Source organism: Diadema antillarum, unplaced genomic scaffold, assembly GCF_040938485.1.
Source record: "Diadema antillarum isolate AM-2024a unplaced genomic scaffold, OU_Dant_1.0 scf00000111, whole genome shotgun sequence".
In the NCBI taxonomy this organism is placed as follows: domain Eukaryota; kingdom Metazoa; phylum Echinodermata; class Echinoidea; order Diadematoida; family Diadematidae; genus Diadema; species Diadema antillarum.
In genome coordinates, this window is record NW_027271000.1 from 1011831 (window position 1) to 1033142 (window position 21312).

Here is a 21312-nt window from a genome sequence, read left to right on the forward strand (position 1 = left end):
TGCTGAGTCATGAAAATCTCACTCATAAAAATTTTTAGAACTTGGCATCTATGACTGAGTGAACATTATATAGACTTAGATTTATTGCTAACATTCTATAACTTTATGACGAAAAAGAAATTTACGGAGGTTTTATATTATAGTACAACTTAGCGTCTACTTCGATAACAAAATCAAAGTTCATGGACTTTTTTAAGACTTGAAACTTTTCGATTGTTCTGTATATAACCGATCTCTTTTTCACCATGTGTTAATCTCGTGCCCATCTTTGTAAAACATTTTTACAAGGTAAATTTTCGGTAGTAAAGTAGAAACATTGATATGCACATCATCGGGGAGCTAAGACTGCACAGATTTTAATGATTTTACATCAGGTTTTCGAGCTGTTGCCATTTCCAGTTACAAGTACTATCCATACACTCTTGCTACCACTAAGCAACAATCATGTGCAACATTGATCGTAACTCAGGAAGACTTTTTCCCACTTTCCAGAAGAAACACGTTGTCATTATAATCACAATATCACAATAATCTCACAGCATGTTTTGTGACATAAGAGCTATAGGAAGTTCTACTAGTATATCATGTATCGGCTTTTGCATGGTTGGTTTTATCATTACAGTATTATTATTATTATTATTTTTCGTGATGTAGGCTACTGTATTAGGCCCTGCAGTGAGGGAGATTTCATTTTGATATAATGTATCATTTTGAATTATTTATTAAAAAAATGAAAATAATTTAGGGTGTAATTTGAAAAATTTAAAGTGATTTTATGAATATTGATTTGGTGTAAATATTCCTTGAGGAATGATAAACGCACTCAAATAACAACCTACAACAACAGCATATGGTTCAGATTCAGTTAAGCACATACATCAATTTGCACAGGTAATTATCGTCATTGACATTTGCTTGGTCCGTGAGTGAAGCACCTGTCACTGCTGCTGCACAGCGGCTTTGGACGAGTCCCATCGTACGGTCGTCGTGGGCTGAGCCCGTCTCCGAGAGCTTTGTGGATGGAGTAGGCATGCAACACGCCCTCAGATCGTTTTTTGATATATGTCGCGAATGAACGCATATTCCAACTCTGTCACTGCCGCGCGAGACCATGTACCAATACAAATTTGGAAATATCGCAAACTTTCGCGACCAGTGCGCGAAGCGTTTCCGAAAATCGCTCATTTCTGCTTGATTCGGTTCCACGAATCGTGGAACTGGTCGCAAAAATGGAGTCGAGAGGAAACAGGAATATCCGCATCAACATGATGGAGGGAGTTGGGGCCCGAGTTACCCGTGGACTGGATTGGAAATGGGGTAAACAAGACGGTGGAGAGGGGCACGTCGGTACGGTACGGTCCTTCGAGTCGCCGGAAGAAGTGGTAGTAGTGTGGGACAACGGTACGGCGGCGAACTACCGCTGCGCTGGTGCCTACGATCTGAGGATCCTCGACAGTGCACCGACTGGTAAATAAATGTCACTGCTCTTCTTTTGCAGCTGCCATTTTATCGAAACCTTTATGTGTAGCTCTTGATCTGAGTCGGAAGCTATGAATCAGTTTTCATAAATATTGGGAAATTTGGTTACAAGCCATAAATGCGTCATTTTTATTCGGCCACAGTTTGTACCTGTAGCGGTCTTCGTAGAAAAGGACACTGCCTGAACATTACTGGTAGGCCCTACCTATCACTTTCACAAATGCGTGCCTCACACCAATACACAATGCAGTGCATATGTGAAATATAAATAATGTAAGAGTTATGCATGATGTTTGATGTTTGTCTTTTGTTCTTGTATGTAATTTTATATAAATTTAGTATGAATTAATAGATAAACAAAACAAAACAAGCGTGAAGCAGCCAAAAGAGTGGCGAAATTCACGAAATTAAAATGCATATGAACATTCCTCGTTTTAAAGTTTAGAGTTCTGATACTTAGGTGGGGTAATTAAAGAAACAAAGAAACAAACAAATAAACCCGAAACACTATATACGATGTTGCACTTACAATGCTGTGGGTATTATTTAAAGGATATTGCTTTGTATGTTGTTATGCTTGTGGGTTCATACAATTGTAGAGTATACATAGATGGTCAAAGCGGAAGTTTGCCAGAGAAAGTCTTCCTGCTCAGTCAGGTAAGATGAATTTTGCGTGTTTTTAATTCCACAGAATCAAATGTAAAATAGAATAAGTTTACAACAAACGAAAAATTGGTGTGTTTTTATTTCCACACTAGCTTCATGTCACGCAAATGCATGAATACCTGTGTATTTCCACTTTTACAGTAATGCAGTGAGGGAGAGTACTCTGCATACTGTAGTTCATGTCTAAGAGATCTACTGCATGCATCATATACATATATGTATCTGAAAATTAAAGATATGGCAAGAAGAAAAGCTGTTTTGATTGGAGAACAATCGTATCATATTGTGTGTTTCCATGCTTTTCTTCATTACAGGAATCAAACATGATGGTACCATGTGCGACACCTGCCGTATGCAGCCCATCTACGGCATGCGATGGAAGTGTGCCGAATGTCCCAACTATGACCTCTGTTCGGTCTGTTACCATGGTGACAAGCACCACCTGCGTCACCGTTTCTATCGCATCAACACGCCAAACAGTGAGAGGTAGGTTTCAAGTTCAAAAAGGAAAGATGGGCTCAGGCAAAAGAAAAACGTTTGACTCTGAAATGGTGTACTTGAATGCTATCAAATATTTTGCTGGCAGAGTGTAGTGACTTGGAGGTAGAAGTCTGCACACCATATCCATGTCTGTCTTTGATTGCAGTGCAAGAGAGATTGCAGTTCAGTGGCCATTGTAAATGGGTGGCCATTATAGACAGGAAGCCTCTAGGTTCTACAGCACAGTATGTGATGAGGGGAACTCATGTTTTTTTTTTTTTTTTTTTTACAGCCACCATAGACAGATGTTTGGATAAAGATAAGATATAGAACAGTGTTAAAGTAAATAACCATATAACACATTTGATTTAAAACAGTAATGAGGTGTTGATGCTACTTTTCTTAGCTGAAATGGAAGCCAAATACTGTAAGTGCAAGTGATTAAATGACAATTAAATCTGCTTCATTCTGCAGCCCTCAGTGTGCATTGTTCCATAGTCTGCACAAATGTTCTTGAACATGTAATTCATAATGAATGAGATTTTTATGTCAAAGTAGGTTTGTCTATGAGAAACTAATATGGTCAATTGTACTGTACAGTCCAATTTAACAGTGCCATGAGCATTAGTAGTTGGTGGATGTGTGCTCTGTAAGATTTTGTCGTTATTATGATCATCAAGCTTTTGGAAAACTTACTTGAATGCTAGTAAAATATATTGAGCAAGTTCTTTCTAACTTCATGGGCACATTGAGGGTTCAATGTTGAATGCAAGCACATTATACCTCGTTGCCATGCTGCATTGATATATTGTTCCATTACTCACACTGTGTCTGTAGAGTTCTCCTGGAGCCACGCCGTAAGAGCAAGAAGATCATGGCCCGGGGTATCTTCCCCGGTTCCCGTGTGGTGCGGGGCGTGGACTGGGAGTGGGAGGACCAGGACGGTGGAATGTCCCGTCGTGGGAAAGTGACTGAGGTCCAGGACTGGAGCGCCACCAGTCCTCGCAGCGCGGCCTACGTCATCTGGGACAACGGCGCCAAGAACCTCTACCGTGTCGGCTACGAGGGCATGGTAGGACTAAAGCCCACCGCACATTACACGACTGGAGGTCGCACGACCTTCCGACTACGAGACTAGGGCCCCATTTCATAAAGAGTTGATATGATAGCAACTCTTGCTGGAATGGCAATTGTCATGGTAATGACAAGAATCCAGCCTCCTGATTGGCTGCTGCTATTGGAAGTTGCCATTCCAGCAAAAGTTGCTATCATAACATCTTTTATGAAATGGGGTCCAGGTTGTGTGACCTGGCAATGCACACTATGCGACCTGACTACACAGCTGGGCTTATGGCCGTTCTGACTTTAGTTCATCATACCAAAGAGTATAGAAGCGCACACTGTGCGCACTATGTGTGCTTGCATTATGCTGTATTGTGATTGGCTGAAAGCCCATGACCGGTTGTGAAAATTTGACACATCAAATCTCTGCGACTTGCACTAAGACCCAGTCGCACGACTGGAAACTGGCAAGGCTGGTGATGTCACACTTCTGGTCTTAGATCGTACGACTGGTCTGATCATGTAGTGTGCGGCAGGCTTTACATTGCATTAATCAATGAGTCGCTCAGTGTGATATAAATCTTTAAAGGACAAGTTCACCTTCATAGACATGTGGGTCGAGTGAATGCAGCAATAATAGTAGAACACGTCAGTCAGAGTTTGAGCAAAATCGGACAATCCGTTAAAAAGTTATGAGTTTTTGAGGTTTCTGCTCAGTCACGGCTCGATGAAAAGACTACTATAGCTTGTGATGTCATATGAGTACAACGATATAAAGAAAGAATAAAGAAAATTCAACATATTTCTATTTTTCTCGCATAACAACAGAACACTCGACTTCTCTCTTTCAGAAGGCAGGGGGAATAATATTACCCTTAACATACGTCAGTAGCAAGTCGAAGAAATGTGCACTTTATTCAAAAAGTAAAGTTTTGCGAAATTCTCTTTTTATTTTCATTATATAGTTGTACGCATGTGACATCATACACTGTAGTAGTCTTCTCTTCCAGCAGTGACTGCGCAGATACTTAAAATATTCATAACTTTTGAACAGATTGTCCAATTTTCCTCAAACTTTCACTGATCGTGTTCTACTAATATTGCTGCATTCTCTCAATCCTTATGTATATGAAGGTGGACTTGTCCTTTAAAGCTGTTATGGTTATGAATTGGATTGAACTGAAGAGAAAATGGCAAAATTTTGACCAATATGGCTGGATGTGCCAGTTTCCATGCATTCATGATTGCATTCATCAGCAGATTTGCTAGGAAACTACCGAACCCCGATGAGCCTCTTGTTGATCAATTTGTTATCTTTTTTTTTCTTCAGTTAGATTGATTTTGATTATGGTTGTCCCCAGTGTCGTTTTGTACAGCACATCAAGATGAAGCCTCGCATGGAATGGTGGTTTAGTCTGGAAACATTTTTATAAACTATTGTTAACATTTTGTATAACAATACTTAACATTGATTATACTGATTCAAATTTTTTACATTGGTTGTTTCTTTCCCTAACTCACATTTTAGAACTATTTTTAAGCACTAAATCTGGGTCTTTGTTTCATTTGCAAATGGTAAATAATGCCTTTAACCTGTTGTGTATGGGAACCCAATTTAAGGGCTCCGGACAAAAAAACAACTTATTCAGTGTTATGTCTTTATCACCTGCAAAACCTGTGCTTACTGAAGTAAAAGAGTTGATTTTGGCTCATATTGATTTCATTTTTTTCTTCTTTTGTTACAGAGTGACCTTAAAGTTGTGAGTGATGCCAAAGGAGGATATTTCTACAGAGACCATCTGCCAAATCTGGGTAAGTAAAAATGAGTAGGGAGCATGTGAGCAGTGTATTTGGATCTTTGTGTTATAAATTTGGATGATTTTGGAGGCAATAACTTACTTCCCACTATAGCTGGGTTCCATTAATAGGGACTGGCATCGAGCCATTCAAACCAACTCAGATCGGAATTTAGTTCTTTGTAAAGCTTTATAGTGATGTGTGCCCAATGACAGTGAGTTGATTAACAATGTTTTGTAATCAGACAAGGAAAAACATGCCAACAACCTTCAGAATGATGTAATTATCTGTGGTTAGAATAATCTTCCTTGTTCTTCAAAAAAAAAAAAAAAAAAAAAGAAAAAAGAAAAAAAATGGGGGGGGGGGGGGGGGGGGGCTGGGAGATACCTTTGTATCAATTAAGTTGTTTTCCCACCATATTGATTTGTATGCAGATTAATCTGTCAAAAACCTTAATTTTCATATTTTTTCTTGCATTGATTTGTTTAAAATATATAGGATTGCAGTAATAATGAGTGAGCTTAAACTAGTGCTCTGACACTGTAAAAGTTATCATACTGTTGAGCATGACAATATTGAACCTTCACTTGAAAAGTAATCATTATGCAGAGTATGCAATTACTGCATAGGTTTCAGTTTGTGAGTCAGTCATTGTCAGTAAGTTCTTTGAGCCAGTGAGTGTCAATTTTTTTGCCAGATGATTTGTGATGAATTTCTCTTTTGACCCCATGAACAGGTGAGCAGGGACCTGGTAGCCGTGGTGTCCATGGTCTGTATTCCCTAGGTGACCAAGTCAATGTGGACCTGGACCTAGAGATAGTGCAGTCCCTGCAGCATGGCCATGGAGGCTGGACCGATGGCATGTTTGAGGTATGACTGGTGACTAATGCTCCCATTTCAGGCAGTAGAAAAATATCACTTGTGAAATCAGGATTATATTATAACCATGATTCATGAAGATGATTACCAGAGATTTTTTATTGTCTGAAAGGACTGATGGTTTGCCTGACTAATATTGTAAAATCAAATCAGTCCAAGCACTATGGAAGCCCTTATGTATCGCAGTGTTGAATGATATAAATATTTTTATCATTTTTAATCTTTTAACCCGTTGAAGACTAGTCCCGCATATACTCAGGCAGGTGTCTATGGGAAATGTGTGTTTTAGCAAAATCAGCCCGTCCTCAACGTGTTAATCATAGGTGTTGAGGTAATAGTATAGTATTACTTGCCTCAAAATTTTGTTGGAGAATTTTCAGTAGAGAAAGCTGTTTACATTACATTTACATTACCTGCTATAGGAAATGGAAAATGAACATGTGTTCTTCACTATTTACTGGAGAGCAGTATTGTAAAGATGAAGTTTGTACAGGTGTACCCGCAAGAGAGAATATTTGAGATAGAATAACAATCAATCAAACAAGAGATATTGGTATGATGTTCTATCTGACATACTTTTTTAAGTGATCCAATTTGGTTACATAGGAATGAAGGAAGTAAATACATTTTCTTGTTTCAGTCCCCAGGTTAAAGTTGGAGTGTTGCTGTTGACTGTCTGTCACATTACATGATAAACAAACTTGTACAACCGAGCGGCATTCTGTATTTCTCATCTTATTCAAATACCACAAGTTATTACCTCTGCCAAGGAGGTAGCATTTGTTTGTTTGTTTGTTTGTTTTTTGCCGCCTTGGTTTGTCTGTGTGCAAAACAACTCAAAAAGTTGTGAAGGGGTTTAGAGGAAACATTTGGGAAAAGTTGGTAATGGCTAAAGGAACAGATGATTAAACTTTGGTAGTGATCAGGGAATTTTTAATGAATTTTTGAGGAATTTGTTTGTATTTTGGCAAATTGGGTCAATGAACTAGGGAGTTCAAGCTGCGCTTGCCTGAGGTTTGCATATAAAGATGTGTACTAAAGTGTGTGCTCTGCTTGAGGCACCGCGCAGCGTGCAGGAAGCTGATGAAATAAGCAAAGGCTTCTTTATCATTGGGAAATTTGGTGATTTTCAGCATGCGTACAATGTTTACATGTGTACAGTATGCACGGCTTGGCAGAGGTCTGCACTCTGTCTGTGCTTTTCTAGTTATTACTGATCTCTTTAGGACTTACTTGGATATCTCATTGGCCCATTCATGCTGTGCAAACCAGTGAAGCTGCAGCGCTGCCATCCATACTGTCCACAATCAGTGAGAATTTGCACACATTTTACAGCAGAGACTGTCACTCAGATCATGTGATGTTGTGAGCTCCGTACACAAGTGTAAGGGCGATGTGCATGGCAAAAAAATGGCAGCACGGTGTCTTCAAAGCGATTTGCCTATGAGATATCCAGATACTCGGAGATCAGTGGTTATGATGCACTTTGGAATACCCAAAGAAAGTTTTTGATCTCTGTCTTTGTTTTTGTAGACCCTTGGGACAACTGGTACAGTCGTAGGTATCGACGAAGACCATGATGTCGTGGTGTCCTACCCGAGTGGAAACAGGTAAAGAATGAACTCTGAATGATCTCATGAAGAAAAGCGTGGGTCATATTATAGAGACCTGTAGTTCAATTCTCTTACCCATTTTTTTTTTTTTTTTTTTTGTAAACACATGGGCCCGAATTTACGAAGGTGGTACAAATGAAACCATGGTTTAAACCATGGAAAAAAACCATGGAGCGCCAAGTGTAGCACGGAATATTTCGTTACGAAATTGGTCATTTCGTCGACAAAATGACCGTTTCGCTAACAAAATTATCATTTCGTGGAGGAAATATTCATTTAGTTACAAAATGTTGTCATTTCGTTACAAAATAATCATTTCATCGACGAAGTGACTGATTTCGTAACGAAATATTCCATGCGACACTTGGCGCTCCATGGTTTTTGTCCATGGTTTAAACCATGGTTTCATTTGTACCACCTTCGTGAATTTGGGCCATACTGTTTTTGGAACACCACTCATGCAACACAGTGTTAGGCAATGAAGTTTGCATGCAAATGAATGGTATACACGTACTGATTATGCAAAGTGTACTCAAACTTAGAATGAGAACATGGATTGAGAGTGAACATTTTGATGTACATTTTTGTATTAGTAAGCCATTCATATATTTGCATTCAAAGAGATATTTACATTTATTTTATGTAAGAAAAGAATGTAGAATACTAGTATAGTGTTATATATTTGAAAACAGATGTAAAGGTTTACCATTTATGCATCATATTTTTTTTTTTACATAACTCTAATCAGCTATCTGATTCTCTGTCTATCTCTGTAATCATGCATTCATCCATCCATCCATCCATATATAAACCTCTTTATCTCTCTATCTATCTACCTCCCTATCTATATATCTGTCTTCCTATTCATCTATCTATTTATCTATCTACCTACCTACCTATTCATCTATCTATCTATCTATCTATCTATCTACCTATCTATCTACTTATCTATCTACTTATCTATCTATCTATCTATCTATCTATCTATCCATCTATCTATCTATCTATCTATCTACATTTGTATCTATCTATCTATCTATCTATCTATCTATCTATCTATGAATATGTATCATGTCTGCCTACCTTGGACTTTAGGTGGACATTCAATCCAGCTGTGTTGACAAAGACTAACCCAACCACTGCTGCCAACACCGTGCTGCGAAGCAACGACCCAACGGCAGCATCCCAGTTCCAGATAGGGGACTTGGTCCAGATTTGCAGTGAACTGGAACAGATTAAAGTCCTCCAGCGAGGCCATGGCGAGTGGGCGGAGGCCATGCTACCGGTGAGTGGATCAGGAGTGGGTTGCTTGTTGAAGATAAAAAATTGCAATTATTTAACCCTGAAAGATGCTGCTGGAACTATGTCCCTAGGCTGTCTGTCCATCTGTGCAATTGTCTGTTTGTCTGTTTCTTTTTATGTTTGTCTTATTTGCTTGTATGTCCCACCTAAGTGAAATCTGTTAGACTAGAGAATAAGATATGACCATGGCAATATTTGATTTACATACTAGTAATGTGATGTACTCATTCTTCTCATAATTGTGATCAGAGAATTTACTTCCATGTAGGCAAAAGTGGGCTTATGCAACTTTGAAAAGTCAGCTCTGGGGGGTGTTTCATCAAATAGTCAGCGCTGACAAGTTGTCAGTCTCTGACAATAACCATAGTAACAGTCAGTGACCAGAGCATGTCAGCCAATCAAAAGCAAGGATTTCACTGAAATCGTCAGAGACTGACAACTTGTCAGTGCTGACTAAATTGATGAAACACCCCCCAGATCTTTAACCCATTGAGGACGAGTCCTGAGTATACTCGGGCAGGTGTCCTCAAAGGGTTAAAAGAGCTGACGGTAGGAAACTGATGTCCCTTGACCACTGCAATCCTGCTCTTATGTAGGATGCATTGCAGAAAGAGAATTGGACTGATTGAAGTTTTGAAAAGTTTGCCCAAGGTCAAAGGTCAATGATTTTTACAAATATTTCCAGTTGGTTTTGTTGTTACTGTTGATACAATGTTTATTATGCAATCTGAGCCCTTGTATTGCTACACAAAGAGTTTAGCATAGGGAGTCAGATGACTCTCAGCTGAGCAGCAGTTGATATTCTCTGCTGCCACCTAGTGTTGGTTTTGGAACAGGGAAGTAGCTTGGTCTCCGAACCCTGTGAAGCATGCATGCAACATAGTGGGGATTCTGAAAATCTATGTTATGGTCAATGAGACTTTGCCTAGTTACTGATGCATGATATGTCAACCAAACCATTCTGGTGTACCACTATGTCAAATTTACTGTACTAATCCAGATTTGTTGATTCTTATTTTTTGTTGATTTATTGATCTATTTCTTTATTTGTATAATTGTTTCTTTCTGTACCTATTTGGTTACTTCTTTGTCTAGTCATTTCTGTATCCACTATCTATTTAGTAAATGCAAACAAAAGGAAACTGACCAGAAATGTATAAAATATATAAGTGAAAAATTGAGCAAAGAAAATGAGATTCCATCAAGATTTGAACTTGAGACCGCTGGATTGCTCGGGTTTGAATCCGATTTTCTTTGCTCAATGTTTCACTGTGTATTTAGTTAGTTACTACTTTATATTCATTTACTTTGATTTTTTTTTTGTCAGAGGAGATGGACATTAAACCCCATTTACCTGTTTATTGTCTGGCAAATTAATTTAAATTGACATTTTAACAAATTCACAGTGGTAAGATTCAGGACTTTTGGCACTCCGCAACCTGAAAGATGCAGTCGGTACATTCATGCTGAACTTCAAATTTGGCTTTATAGTTGGTCTTCTCATGAATTTATTATCTTTTTTCCTTTCCCCATTTTTGTGTGAATTCTGCTTGATTTTCCATCACTCTTGCGCCAGACGCTGGGCAAGATTGGTCGCGTCCAGCAGATTTACCATGACAATGACCTCAAGGTGGAGGTTTGTGGCACCTCCTGGACGTACAACCCTGCAGCTGTGACCAAAGTGGCCTCAGACTCAGCTGGATTGGGCAACTCATCCGGTGAGTTGTGTCACAGTCAGTTGGACTCATAATAACAGTGATGAAAATAATAATGGTGGTATGGTCATGACCTAGCAAGGGTAGCCTCTTCTTTGTTAACACTCCTCTCCCATTGGGCCCTGCTATTATTGTAACCTTGACAATCCCAGGTACCCATTTATTCACTGGGTCAAGATGGACATTGTGGGCAAAGCATTTTTTTGTCCTAGAATGAATGATCCTAGATGGCAGAATTCAAACCCCAGACTTCCTCTTTACAAATCCAGAACCTTATCCACTACACCATTACAATGGTGTCTGATAACTGTAAAAGTGGATATTTTCGTGTGAGTAACTCTTTGCAGTATGCCTAGTAAGTTGAAATGTGCATGTTTTGTAATAACGCCGAATCGAGACATTACATAGTGGTACACACAACAAGAAAAAATATTCACATGTATTTATTTTCCTCAGTAGTTTTGCCTCGTGAAATGCATGAAGATTTCCACTTTTACAGTAACTGTAGTAATGACCATAATCATTTATATTTTACAGTGGTTTATATTTTGTGAAGTTAGAGTGTCAACTGGTATTCCACTCTGTTGCCTGCAGTAAATGAGGTACAATGCCAACTTTCTTGGAAATTGATGTCATTGCTCCTTGAAATGGGTTTGTTATTGTTCTCACTCCACTGCTGTAGTCCTCGACTGGAAATTCAGCTACTCAGAGAACTGCCTAACAAACAATGATTGGCAAAATGTTATGATCACTATATGCATCAGTATTTGTTGCAGCATTTGCTGCCACAGCGAGGAAGATCATTCAACAGAATAGATTGTTGATGCAGAAGTCATACTACACAACGTAGGTTTGATTGATATTATTATACACAACCACCACCTTGAAGACTTGACCCAAAGCTTTGTACAATTAATGAGAATATTGGAAATTCACAGTAACTGAGGAATGATATGTAAGGTGTTGAATTTGACAGGATGTCATTAAAGTATCATAATCTACTGGTCATGTTTTTCTGTCCCCACCCTCGGTGTCTCTTGTAATGTCCTGCCCCCACTCCTCAGAGAGGCTGTCCGCTCTGCTGAAAAAGTTGTTTGAGACTCACATCAGCGGTGACATCAACGAGGAACTCGTCAAGGCGGCAGCAAACGGCGACGCTCACAAGTGTGAGGAGATAATGCAGCGCCAAGATGCAAACGTGAGTGCCCCTCCCATTAACCCTTTAGCAACTGAAGAGTCCGTACATAATGGCTTATTGTTCCCTGAAAGGAGGAGCAGTATTACTGTCATTTTGACAACTTTTGGAATTATGCAAAATAGATCACTGCATGTTTTTTGGTTTTGGTTATAATAGATTATATTCATTTGAAAGCCTGTTAAGACTTTACAGAAATAATTTTGACAAACTTTTGGTGACCTTTGACCTCTTTCAAATTGCATATTTCAGATGCAAACAATAAAAATAGTAAAACATACAACTATATAAAAAAAATGGATGGGCAGTTTCAGGCAGTTGAGTGAGTAATCTGACAGGTGGTTTTGGGCGGATCAGTTTCTAATGGGTTAATGAATAAGAATAACTTCCTGAATCCAGGGTAGCCTCATCAGTATTGCCACTGCTCTACCCAAAGGCTTTACCATTATAATTACTCTAGCATTGCCATGTAACCGTTTATACACCCGAGTCGAGAGGGATATGGTGGGTAAAGACATCTTGTCCAAAGACATAAGCACTAGACTGGATTCGAATTTGGGTCCCCCGATTGAAAGTCAGGAGTCTTATCCACTATGCCACAGTGCCACCGCTATAACCTTGCATTATTTGCTGATTTGCACATCTGCTAGGGGGCGCTCTTTGCTGATCAGCCCCGATGTACTGAAACTTGACATCGTCGAGTAGAAGTTATATAATCCTATTACCTCTGTTGCGACCACCTGCCAATGTGGTGCATCAGAAGTCAGTGGTTATTTGAATTACAGTGCTGGGGGGGGGGGGGGGGGGGGGCGGGGGTGGTTAAATCCCTTTCTTTACAAAGTTGCCTATGAGTGGGACTGTTGATGTATTTTGTACTAGAATGTCTTGGTCTGAGTAATACACTATCTAACTTGAAGGGGGTTGAAGCCTTACAGTATCCACAAAGTTTTTAGCAAATGCCAAGGTTTTTATCTTCCAGTACCAGACTTCATTTGGAAACGTGGACTTTGCATTCATCCACATATTTGCATACTCGTACGTGGCATGATAAGAGTTAATGGAATGTCCAAATCATAGTATGTTTAGTCTTTGCATTGATTTATGGAGGTCTAGAGCTGTGCGAGAGAAGCGTAATATTTACTGGGAGCATTGTGATTTCGAAGCTCTAGTATTGACTCGAGAGAATTGATTCCCTTTGCATGGCTGAGTAGATCTCTCTTTATTGCAAGCAGAAAGTTCATTATTCTACGCAGTGTTGTGCTTGTACTATAAACTCAATTATGATTTCTAATTTAAGTGTGAGCTTGAAATCAAAGTGATTAGCCGTTATTGTTATGTGTAGTATTACTGACTACTTCACTTGGAGACACTTTGTAACATTCTGATGGTTCTTTAAAAAAAAAAAAGTATCAAACTCTGCTAAATTAGCTGTGTTTATGATGCTGAAAAAACAAAACAAAACAAAACACAAAGTTTCGAAAATAATGCTGCTATGATTAAGGTATCAGTGACCAAAATTACCACACTAATAAATTGTGTATTGGTAGGAGCATTGTGAAGGGATTGACGCACTTTTCTTTAACTGATCATTATACATGCACTTCAAATCTAACCACATGACCAGGTGAATGTCCAGTTTGCCGGTCACACAGCACTCCAAGCGGCCAGTCAGAATGGTCATGGTGACGTCCTGAAGGTTCTCATCAGACACAATGCAGACATGGAGGTTGAGGTGAGTGGGACTTGGATCCACTGAGTGGACCTGGATCTACTGAGTGGGACTTGGATTCTCTGAGTGGGACTTGGATCCACTGAGTGGGATCTGGATCCACTGAGTGAGAGCTGGGTCCACTCAGTGAGACCTGGATCCACTGAGTGGGACCTGGATCTACTGAGTGAGACCTGGATCCACTGAGTGAGACCTGGATCCACTGAGTAGGACCTGAATCCACTGAGTAGGACCTGGATCCACTGAGTGATCTGGATGTTTAGTGGTGGTTTGTTTCGTGGTATACCATGTACAGTGCACCCCTGTTACAATGAACATGGTTGTAATGAAATTTTGTTATGACAAAGTAAAGATTTACAGCCCAAAATTATTACCATTAAAGTCTATGGTGCAAAATTCGCATTATTATACAGTGAACATTATTGCAACAAAATAACAAAGGAATTTTTGAGCACCATTGATGAAGGAAAACAAAAGAGATGCACTCCTCCATAACGTAATATTGATTACTTACGAAATTACATCTAAAGCAAGCCATTGTTAAGTGTCTCTGTGTGAGTGGTTGTTTTACGTTTGTGCGCTTAATAAGAAATTGCTCAGTTCGCTCCCTGTGCCTCACGCCGTTTAAGAGAAGAACTATCACATTACCAAAATTGCTTTGACTTTGAGCTGAAACACCTTATTTTCATTGTCAATTGATGCAAACTTTGCCGTAAAACAAGTCAAGCAGTGATTAGTTTTTATTCATACATTTACATGTAATTATTGGACTGTCTACTTTAGAAATGTTTGTCATTGTATTTGCAATTATGCCACACTGATCATTAATCAGTATGTCACAATTATCATTTGATTCTTTTAACAATTATTAGACAGGAAAGGAAAGAAGGAAATTAAAAGTTAAAGTCTTCCACAGTTCCACTTTTTACTCATCCTCTACTCAAACAGACTTTTTTTTCAGATCTGCACCCATGGTAAACCGCAAATTCATCCAGAGATTCTAATTGTTATCATTTTGCAGTATTTGTACTGTCTGTGTCAACAATACTGGATTTTTCATGGAAAAATGCTGCATTTCCTAAATTGTATTGCTTTCACAAATTGTATTACTGTATCAAATATATTAAATTGTATAATTGAATTACCACACTTGTCTGTTACAGGCAAGGTAAATATAGTATTTTGCCAAGCAAACTACCTCCTTTAAGGAACATCTAATAACAAGTCTGCAATCTTACATCCTCCTTCTTTCTCCCCTCAAATCTTCTTCAATTTCCCCCTCCCCTCTACCCCTCCCCACCCCGCCTCGCAGGACAAGGACGGTGATCGAGCCATCCACCACGCCGCTTTCGGCGACGAGCCCCACGTCATCGAACTCCTGCACGAGGAGAACGCTGACCTCAACGCCCGCAACAAACGCCGCCAGACCGCCCTCCACATAGGGGTCAACAAGGGTCACTACGGCGTGGTCAAAACTCTTCTGGAGCTGGGCTGCCACCCCAGTCTGCAGGTCAGTTTTAATCATCTCTTTTTTTCTTGTTTTTTAGGGGGGGGGGGTTCAATTACTCTATAGGATATCACTGTGCTATTGCCGCTGACCTGCTGATAATCCTCAGCCATATGGGCAGTTAATTTTGTTTTGCATTTTCTTGAAGTTATCAGATTGTTTGATATTCCTTTAAAAAAAGTAAAATAAAGAAAAGAATGAAGAACACCAAGCAGTAATGATGCAAAGGTCAAATCTGGCCTGACCAGTACTCTCCCCTCTAGCAGAGCTGATATCCTTAGCATCCTGTCTTCATTTGACCCAAGAGGATGATAGAACCAGTTTCTCAATTACATAATGTGATGTCCCGTTCCTGTTTGTTTTATCATTGTGCATTAATGTTTAATATATAGGTGGTTTCCTTGCAGCTAGGTATTATCATATTTCATTTAGCATTGGACTATGACTCGATAGCTTACTTTGAGAAATGTGGAGGAGTAAGAGATTAAAGAGAGTTAGAGAGAGAGAGAGAGAGGGAGAAAGAAAAAAAAAGAGAAGGAGATATTTTTTTTTCATTTTTTTTTACATCCTTTCATCAGGTTTCTTTGCATGTGGGAATGCACAATGAATTCAAAATACTACTGTCAATAACTATTTTGTGAAAGGAATATATGCCTGTTTAGAAAGCATTTCTCGGCCTTTTGATATGGTCTTAAAAGCCAACTGAATAAAGGAATTTTTGTTGCTGTTGCTTGCAAAGGGAGTGTAGTTCAGAAATTTTCGTTCTACAGCTACTCTTCCTATACAATGCATATGATCGGATGCTCGCTCTGTATAATTATGAAGACCTAGAGTAAAAAAAAACAAACAAACAAACCCAAAATTACATTGAGGTAGAAAAATGTTTCTTTTTGCCCAGCTGAAATCTTTGGGAATCCTTTTGTCTGGAACCATCAAAGTATGTGTACCCATATGTGACAGACATTCAGACCTCTTATTCTATCATACAATTTTTGAGGGCAGCAAGGTGGCTCAGTGGGTAGCATATCTGCCTTGCAATGAAATGGCTCAGGCTTTGGTGCGGGTTGGAACCCAAGTGAGTCTTACTGAGCTAATGTATGTTGGGTGTTATCATGCTGTCCCTGTCGAGGTGGGAGGGTCTCTGTTATTCAGAGGTGCTTGAGGGTTGGAGTCGCTGCAATAATGCAGTAAGAAGTAGCTGTGTTGTGGGAATCTGGCAAGAGGGAAAATTGATAAATGCCAGGTTTTTCAGTGCTGGAAATGTGGAGGAAGGTTGGGGGGAGGGAGGAGGGAGGGAGAGGCTGAGATTGAGTGATGCCCAGTTTAATTTTATACCTCATGACGTACCCTGGGTTTGAATCTTCCTATTGTTTTAACCCGTTGAGGACGGGCTGATATTGCTACAACACGTATTTGCTATAGAGACTTGCCTGAGTATACTTGGGACTTGTCCTCAACGGGTTAAGGAGAAATTGATTTGTGAGATGTAGAGTAGACCTACTGAAATGTATCAGGCTTATTGATTTGTGAGAGTAGACCCACTGAAATGTATCAAACTTTTTGTGTAAGCAACTCGGGTCTCTAGTCAGGAGTGTTGTTTTTATTTCAGAAATATGCAGAATGGGCCTTCAGGGGAATGTATGGTGTATCATGTATCATTTACAAGTCTGCAATATGTGTATATGGTTTTTTCTTTTCCTTTCAAAAATAAAAGTATACTGGTTTTGAATTTTCTTGTGTTGATGTTCAGAGTACTCATTGCAATGAATGAAAACCCTAGACCACTTTTTCCCCTTTTCTTGAAAAATAAAGGTAGGCTGGTTTTGAATTTTCCTGTGGTGATCTCGAAAATGCTCAATGCAAGAAATGAAGCCCCTCGGATTACCTTTTTTTTTGGGGGGGGGGGGGGGAGGGGTGTCAGCCTTGCTATGTTCCTAGTAGCTATTTTTATAGAAAGTTTTGTGAGATGACAAATTACCCATCATCATGCACAAAATTCCTGTGCATTTGAGATGTCGTTTGGGCTTACATCAACAGAAAGTGGTTTGATCTCAACCAAATTTATGAGGATGCCACGTGTCTCTATACTTTCCTTCTTGTGGTTGTCCAAATGCTTGGACAGTTCAGTCGACAGCAATACCCTCCAAGGTATTTGTGTCCACCTCAGATTGATTGGTTGTAACAGTCATTTAACGGTGAAAGTGAGTGAGCATGAGTAGGTCAGTCAGGAGCCGGTAAGTGACGGGAGGTATAATTTGCAGAAAGTGAAATCACACATCGTGTTAAAGGGCACTTTAGCATATTTCTGGGTGCCGTCAAGGACGGGTTGGCCTTTAATTGATCTCATTCTTTGGCCGCGCCGGGATCTCAGCTCTCCCCTGTGTGCACAAACTTGAGACTAAGTAAGTGACGACACGTGTCCGTGTAATTTTCATCGCGCTACAAAACCCATTAGCGAGTCAGTGCCGATTTCTCGCCAGCCAGTCACGCGAGCAGGCTCGCCGTAAAAAATATGTAACGGTATACGCCGAGAAAAACGAGGAGATGTGGAATTTGACTCCAGCGTTGAGAGCTGCGTGCAGTGGTGGCGATGGTGGTGCCGGTGGTGTTGATGCGGGCTGGGGGTTGGAGGCGAAGGCGATAGGGGAAGTGGTAAAACCGGTGTTAGGTCTGGGGTGTGTGTGTATGTTGACAGGGAGATGGGGGGGGGGGGAAGGGAAGGGGGTGTGAGGACTGTTAATGTTATTAGTCATGTAGTGAGGAGGTTGGATGGATGATGGCTGATTAGCCGTGGCGTTGCAGAGAGGATCTTGCGGTAGCTCCCGCAGCATTCAGGTTCTGTCACATTCCGATGGGGGCAGCAGACGAGATTTGCCGCGCCAGGTGATGGCGCTGCGTCTTCCTTGGCCCCTGTTTTCTCCTCTTTCCCTCTGTGCTCCTTTTTTTTTCCTTTTCCATCAGCAGAGCCTTCCCGAGAAAGCCCTCCCTTGGCGCTTGTTTGAGAAAAGTCAAACGAAAAGCGTTTCATGACGAGCCAAATTAGTCGAGCAATCTATCTTTTGCCCGGATAACCCTGTCCCCCTGCCTCCAGCCTGCAATCAAAAGTCTATTTTCAAGCTAGCACATTGGCAGAAGAATTCTCTAGGTCCTCGATGACTCATTAAGTCACTCGCCCGGTGAAGATGCCTTTATACAGTGCTGAGAGGGCCAAGCTTGGTAGCAACATGTGTTGCTCCGTTTCACAGAACCGTTCAACGGTGTCGTCTCTATTCTCTTCTTGATTTGGGAATGGGGTGGAGAGGGGAGAGACTGATGGGGAATGAGGTATGAAATTGGTTTTGAGCATCCCAGTGGGGGCAGAGTGAACCACCGAGGTCTGAAAATTGTTGTCCTTTCTGTTTTCTCCCCCCTCCTCCCGTTCCATCCAATCTCACCCCCACCCCCCCCCCCCACACACACACATACACACACATTGCCTCATTGATACTAGATCAGGTATGCAAAATATTTCTGTGTTGTCACTGTAGTACTCCTCTGTTTCCCCATACCCAAGCATTCTCAAATACCGGTACTTGTCAACCTGGAGTCACCTGTGTAGGGTGCAAAGGTACTCCTTTGACTCTCCTCCTTTTAAAGTCTGCCATGGCTGCTTCAGTGGTCCATGCAACTTTACTTTCCGTCTTTGAGTCACGTTGGTGAAATTCTTTTACTTCTTAAGCTAATGGCTTGAAACAGAGTCGCTTTAGGGAGAAACTTTGCATTTAAAGTAAATTCTTGTCAAATGTTGTAAAGATCAAGGATGTTTGCTGTAACCGTGTTTAATATGGGAACATTCTCTTACCTTACAGTTGTGCCAAATCTAGTCTGTTTGACAATTGCATAATGTAATGCTGTTATTAGTCACCCTGAATGCGAAGCAACCAATCACAGACCTCCTCTCCTTAAGCCTTAGTGTGCTTTGAGTGTTGAATGGCACAATAAATCCCATAGCATTGTACACACTATCCAAAGTCCCTGGCGCAGAAAGGGTTAAAGGTACTGGCACAGTCATATCTCTGTTCCTCCTGCAGCTTTTGTGTCTTTTAGAATCAGGAGGTGTTGCTGGTGCAAAAGAGTATCCTGAATCCCGAATGGAGATTAATCGCTTTGATATACAGTTTGAATGTGATGGCTAAATGCATATAAACCCTTACTGTACTTAGTTTGCGGATTGGCACACATGCTGGACAGCGTCCTTTGTCGATTGGCGCATTTATCTGGGAACTAATTGTCAGTGAATAGAGATTACCCAATATCCCTAATTCCTACTGCATTACCGTAGCCTCCATGTTGATCTTAGACTACACTTCAGTGGGCTTGTTAACTTTACAACTATCTCACGTTTGGATGGGTTTAATACTAAATGCAGATTAAAAAAAAGGCTTGGCAAGTTACACGTAAGCTACTGTCAGTGCTTTGGCACGTAAAAGGTTCTGAGACGATGAGTGAAAGCTCGGAGGCAGCGGTGATTTTCGAGACGTGCAGCAGAAGAGGATCTACTTTGATAGTGTGGTTAATGGGGACGGAGATTCTCCCTGCTGGTATTCATGTAGCCGTGGGCTTTGGGGAAGATTTCTGTCATCGGGCGTGTCGAGCTGAAATTGTATCCCCTCGGAGCGAGAGATGCACATCCCGTGTACGTGTCGGTCTGTCAGCAGGGGGATAGGAGGAGGAGGACATCCCAGACATGTCGGCTACTTACCAGGACCGCATCCCTAGCGAGGTTCCGGGTCCGCACGCGCCACATCCAGGGGACTGGAAAGATGCTATCAGCTGTAATGACTAGCGATGGAGTTGTGCGGTGTCGTTAACTCGTAGAATGCTCTTAATGAACTGGATGTAAACGATGCATCATTTTGTTGCCTACTACAAGGTGTACCTTTGGCCTTTGTAACTAGTAACATTAGGAGAGAAATGTAAAGATCCACAATACTAATGGGGGGACCTACTGGAGCTGTCTGAAGTATGTACATGGGTTGTATGTATACGTGTGCATGTATGTGTGTCTTATGTGTGTATGTGTGTATTGAGCTTAATTTTCAATTTTTTGAGATTGATGCAGGTGGAAAAATGCTTTGGTCACAGTTTGCAGCTGTTTAGTAGGAAATTATGTCTTTTAAAAAAGTACAACTGTAGATGTCTGAGGGATAGGGACTTTAAAATGGCCACAGGATTTACACATGATTCCCAGTTTTGTTTGGATCTTAACAGAGTTGCATCCCTACGGCAAAATGTTGAAACATATACTCAAACACAAAACACATGAAACAAGGGAATGAGGAATAGAAATTGACAAACTCAATTTGTGAGATGATCAACAAATTAACCCTGTCATTACTGTTTGTGACTAGTCTGTGGATGGTGTCAGTATCACTTTCTGTCGGGGATTCCGAGAGGATTAAAGACACAGTCTCAAGGTAATGATAGTGGTCTTAGAACCAAATGGTTGTTGGTTGAAAACCAACAAGGGCTCACAAATGTTTTCAGGTATTTTTTTTTTTTTTTTGTCCAGCTAAGAAATATTTGATATTCCATTTACTACTAGTATACTTCCTTTGTTGTCTTTAGTTTTCTACTCAATGTCATAAGATACAGTAAACCAAACCAAACCAAACCAAACTACACCAAACCAAAGTTGACCAATCTAACCAAGGTAAACAAAAATCAAACCAGCTAGCCCCAACCAAAACCATCAACCAGCAGGAACGTGATCTTCTATTTCATTTCATGAGAGGAATGAGGACATGCTTTTACAGGGGTCCTCATGAGTCATGTTTGCAACAAAGTGTTGTGTTCCCAAACAATAGCATTTCCAAAATTGGTAGAAAAACACTCATTTTTTTTTAATT

The 21312-nt window shown here is 40.4% G+C and overlaps 1 protein-coding gene across 1 annotated transcript in view; it reads left to right on the top strand.

The window, feature by feature from the left end:
- The first annotated feature begins 1142 nt into the window (after positions 1-1142).
- LOC139719531 (E3 ubiquitin-protein ligase MIB1-like) overlaps positions 1143-21312 on the top strand; it is a 297101-nt gene continuing 276931 nt past the window's right edge. The window contains 11 exon segments of the mRNA XM_071630944.1: positions 1143-1467; positions 2460-2631; positions 3463-3697; positions 5433-5499; positions 6221-6354; positions 7897-7973; positions 9072-9261; positions 10855-11003; positions 12062-12191; positions 13813-13920; positions 15230-15427. Coding sequence (XP_071487045.1) covers positions 1230-1467; positions 2460-2631; positions 3463-3697; positions 5433-5499; positions 6221-6354; positions 7897-7973; positions 9072-9261; positions 10855-11003; positions 12062-12191; positions 13813-13920; positions 15230-15427 — 1698 coding nt within the window. The 5' untranslated portion in view covers positions 1143-1229.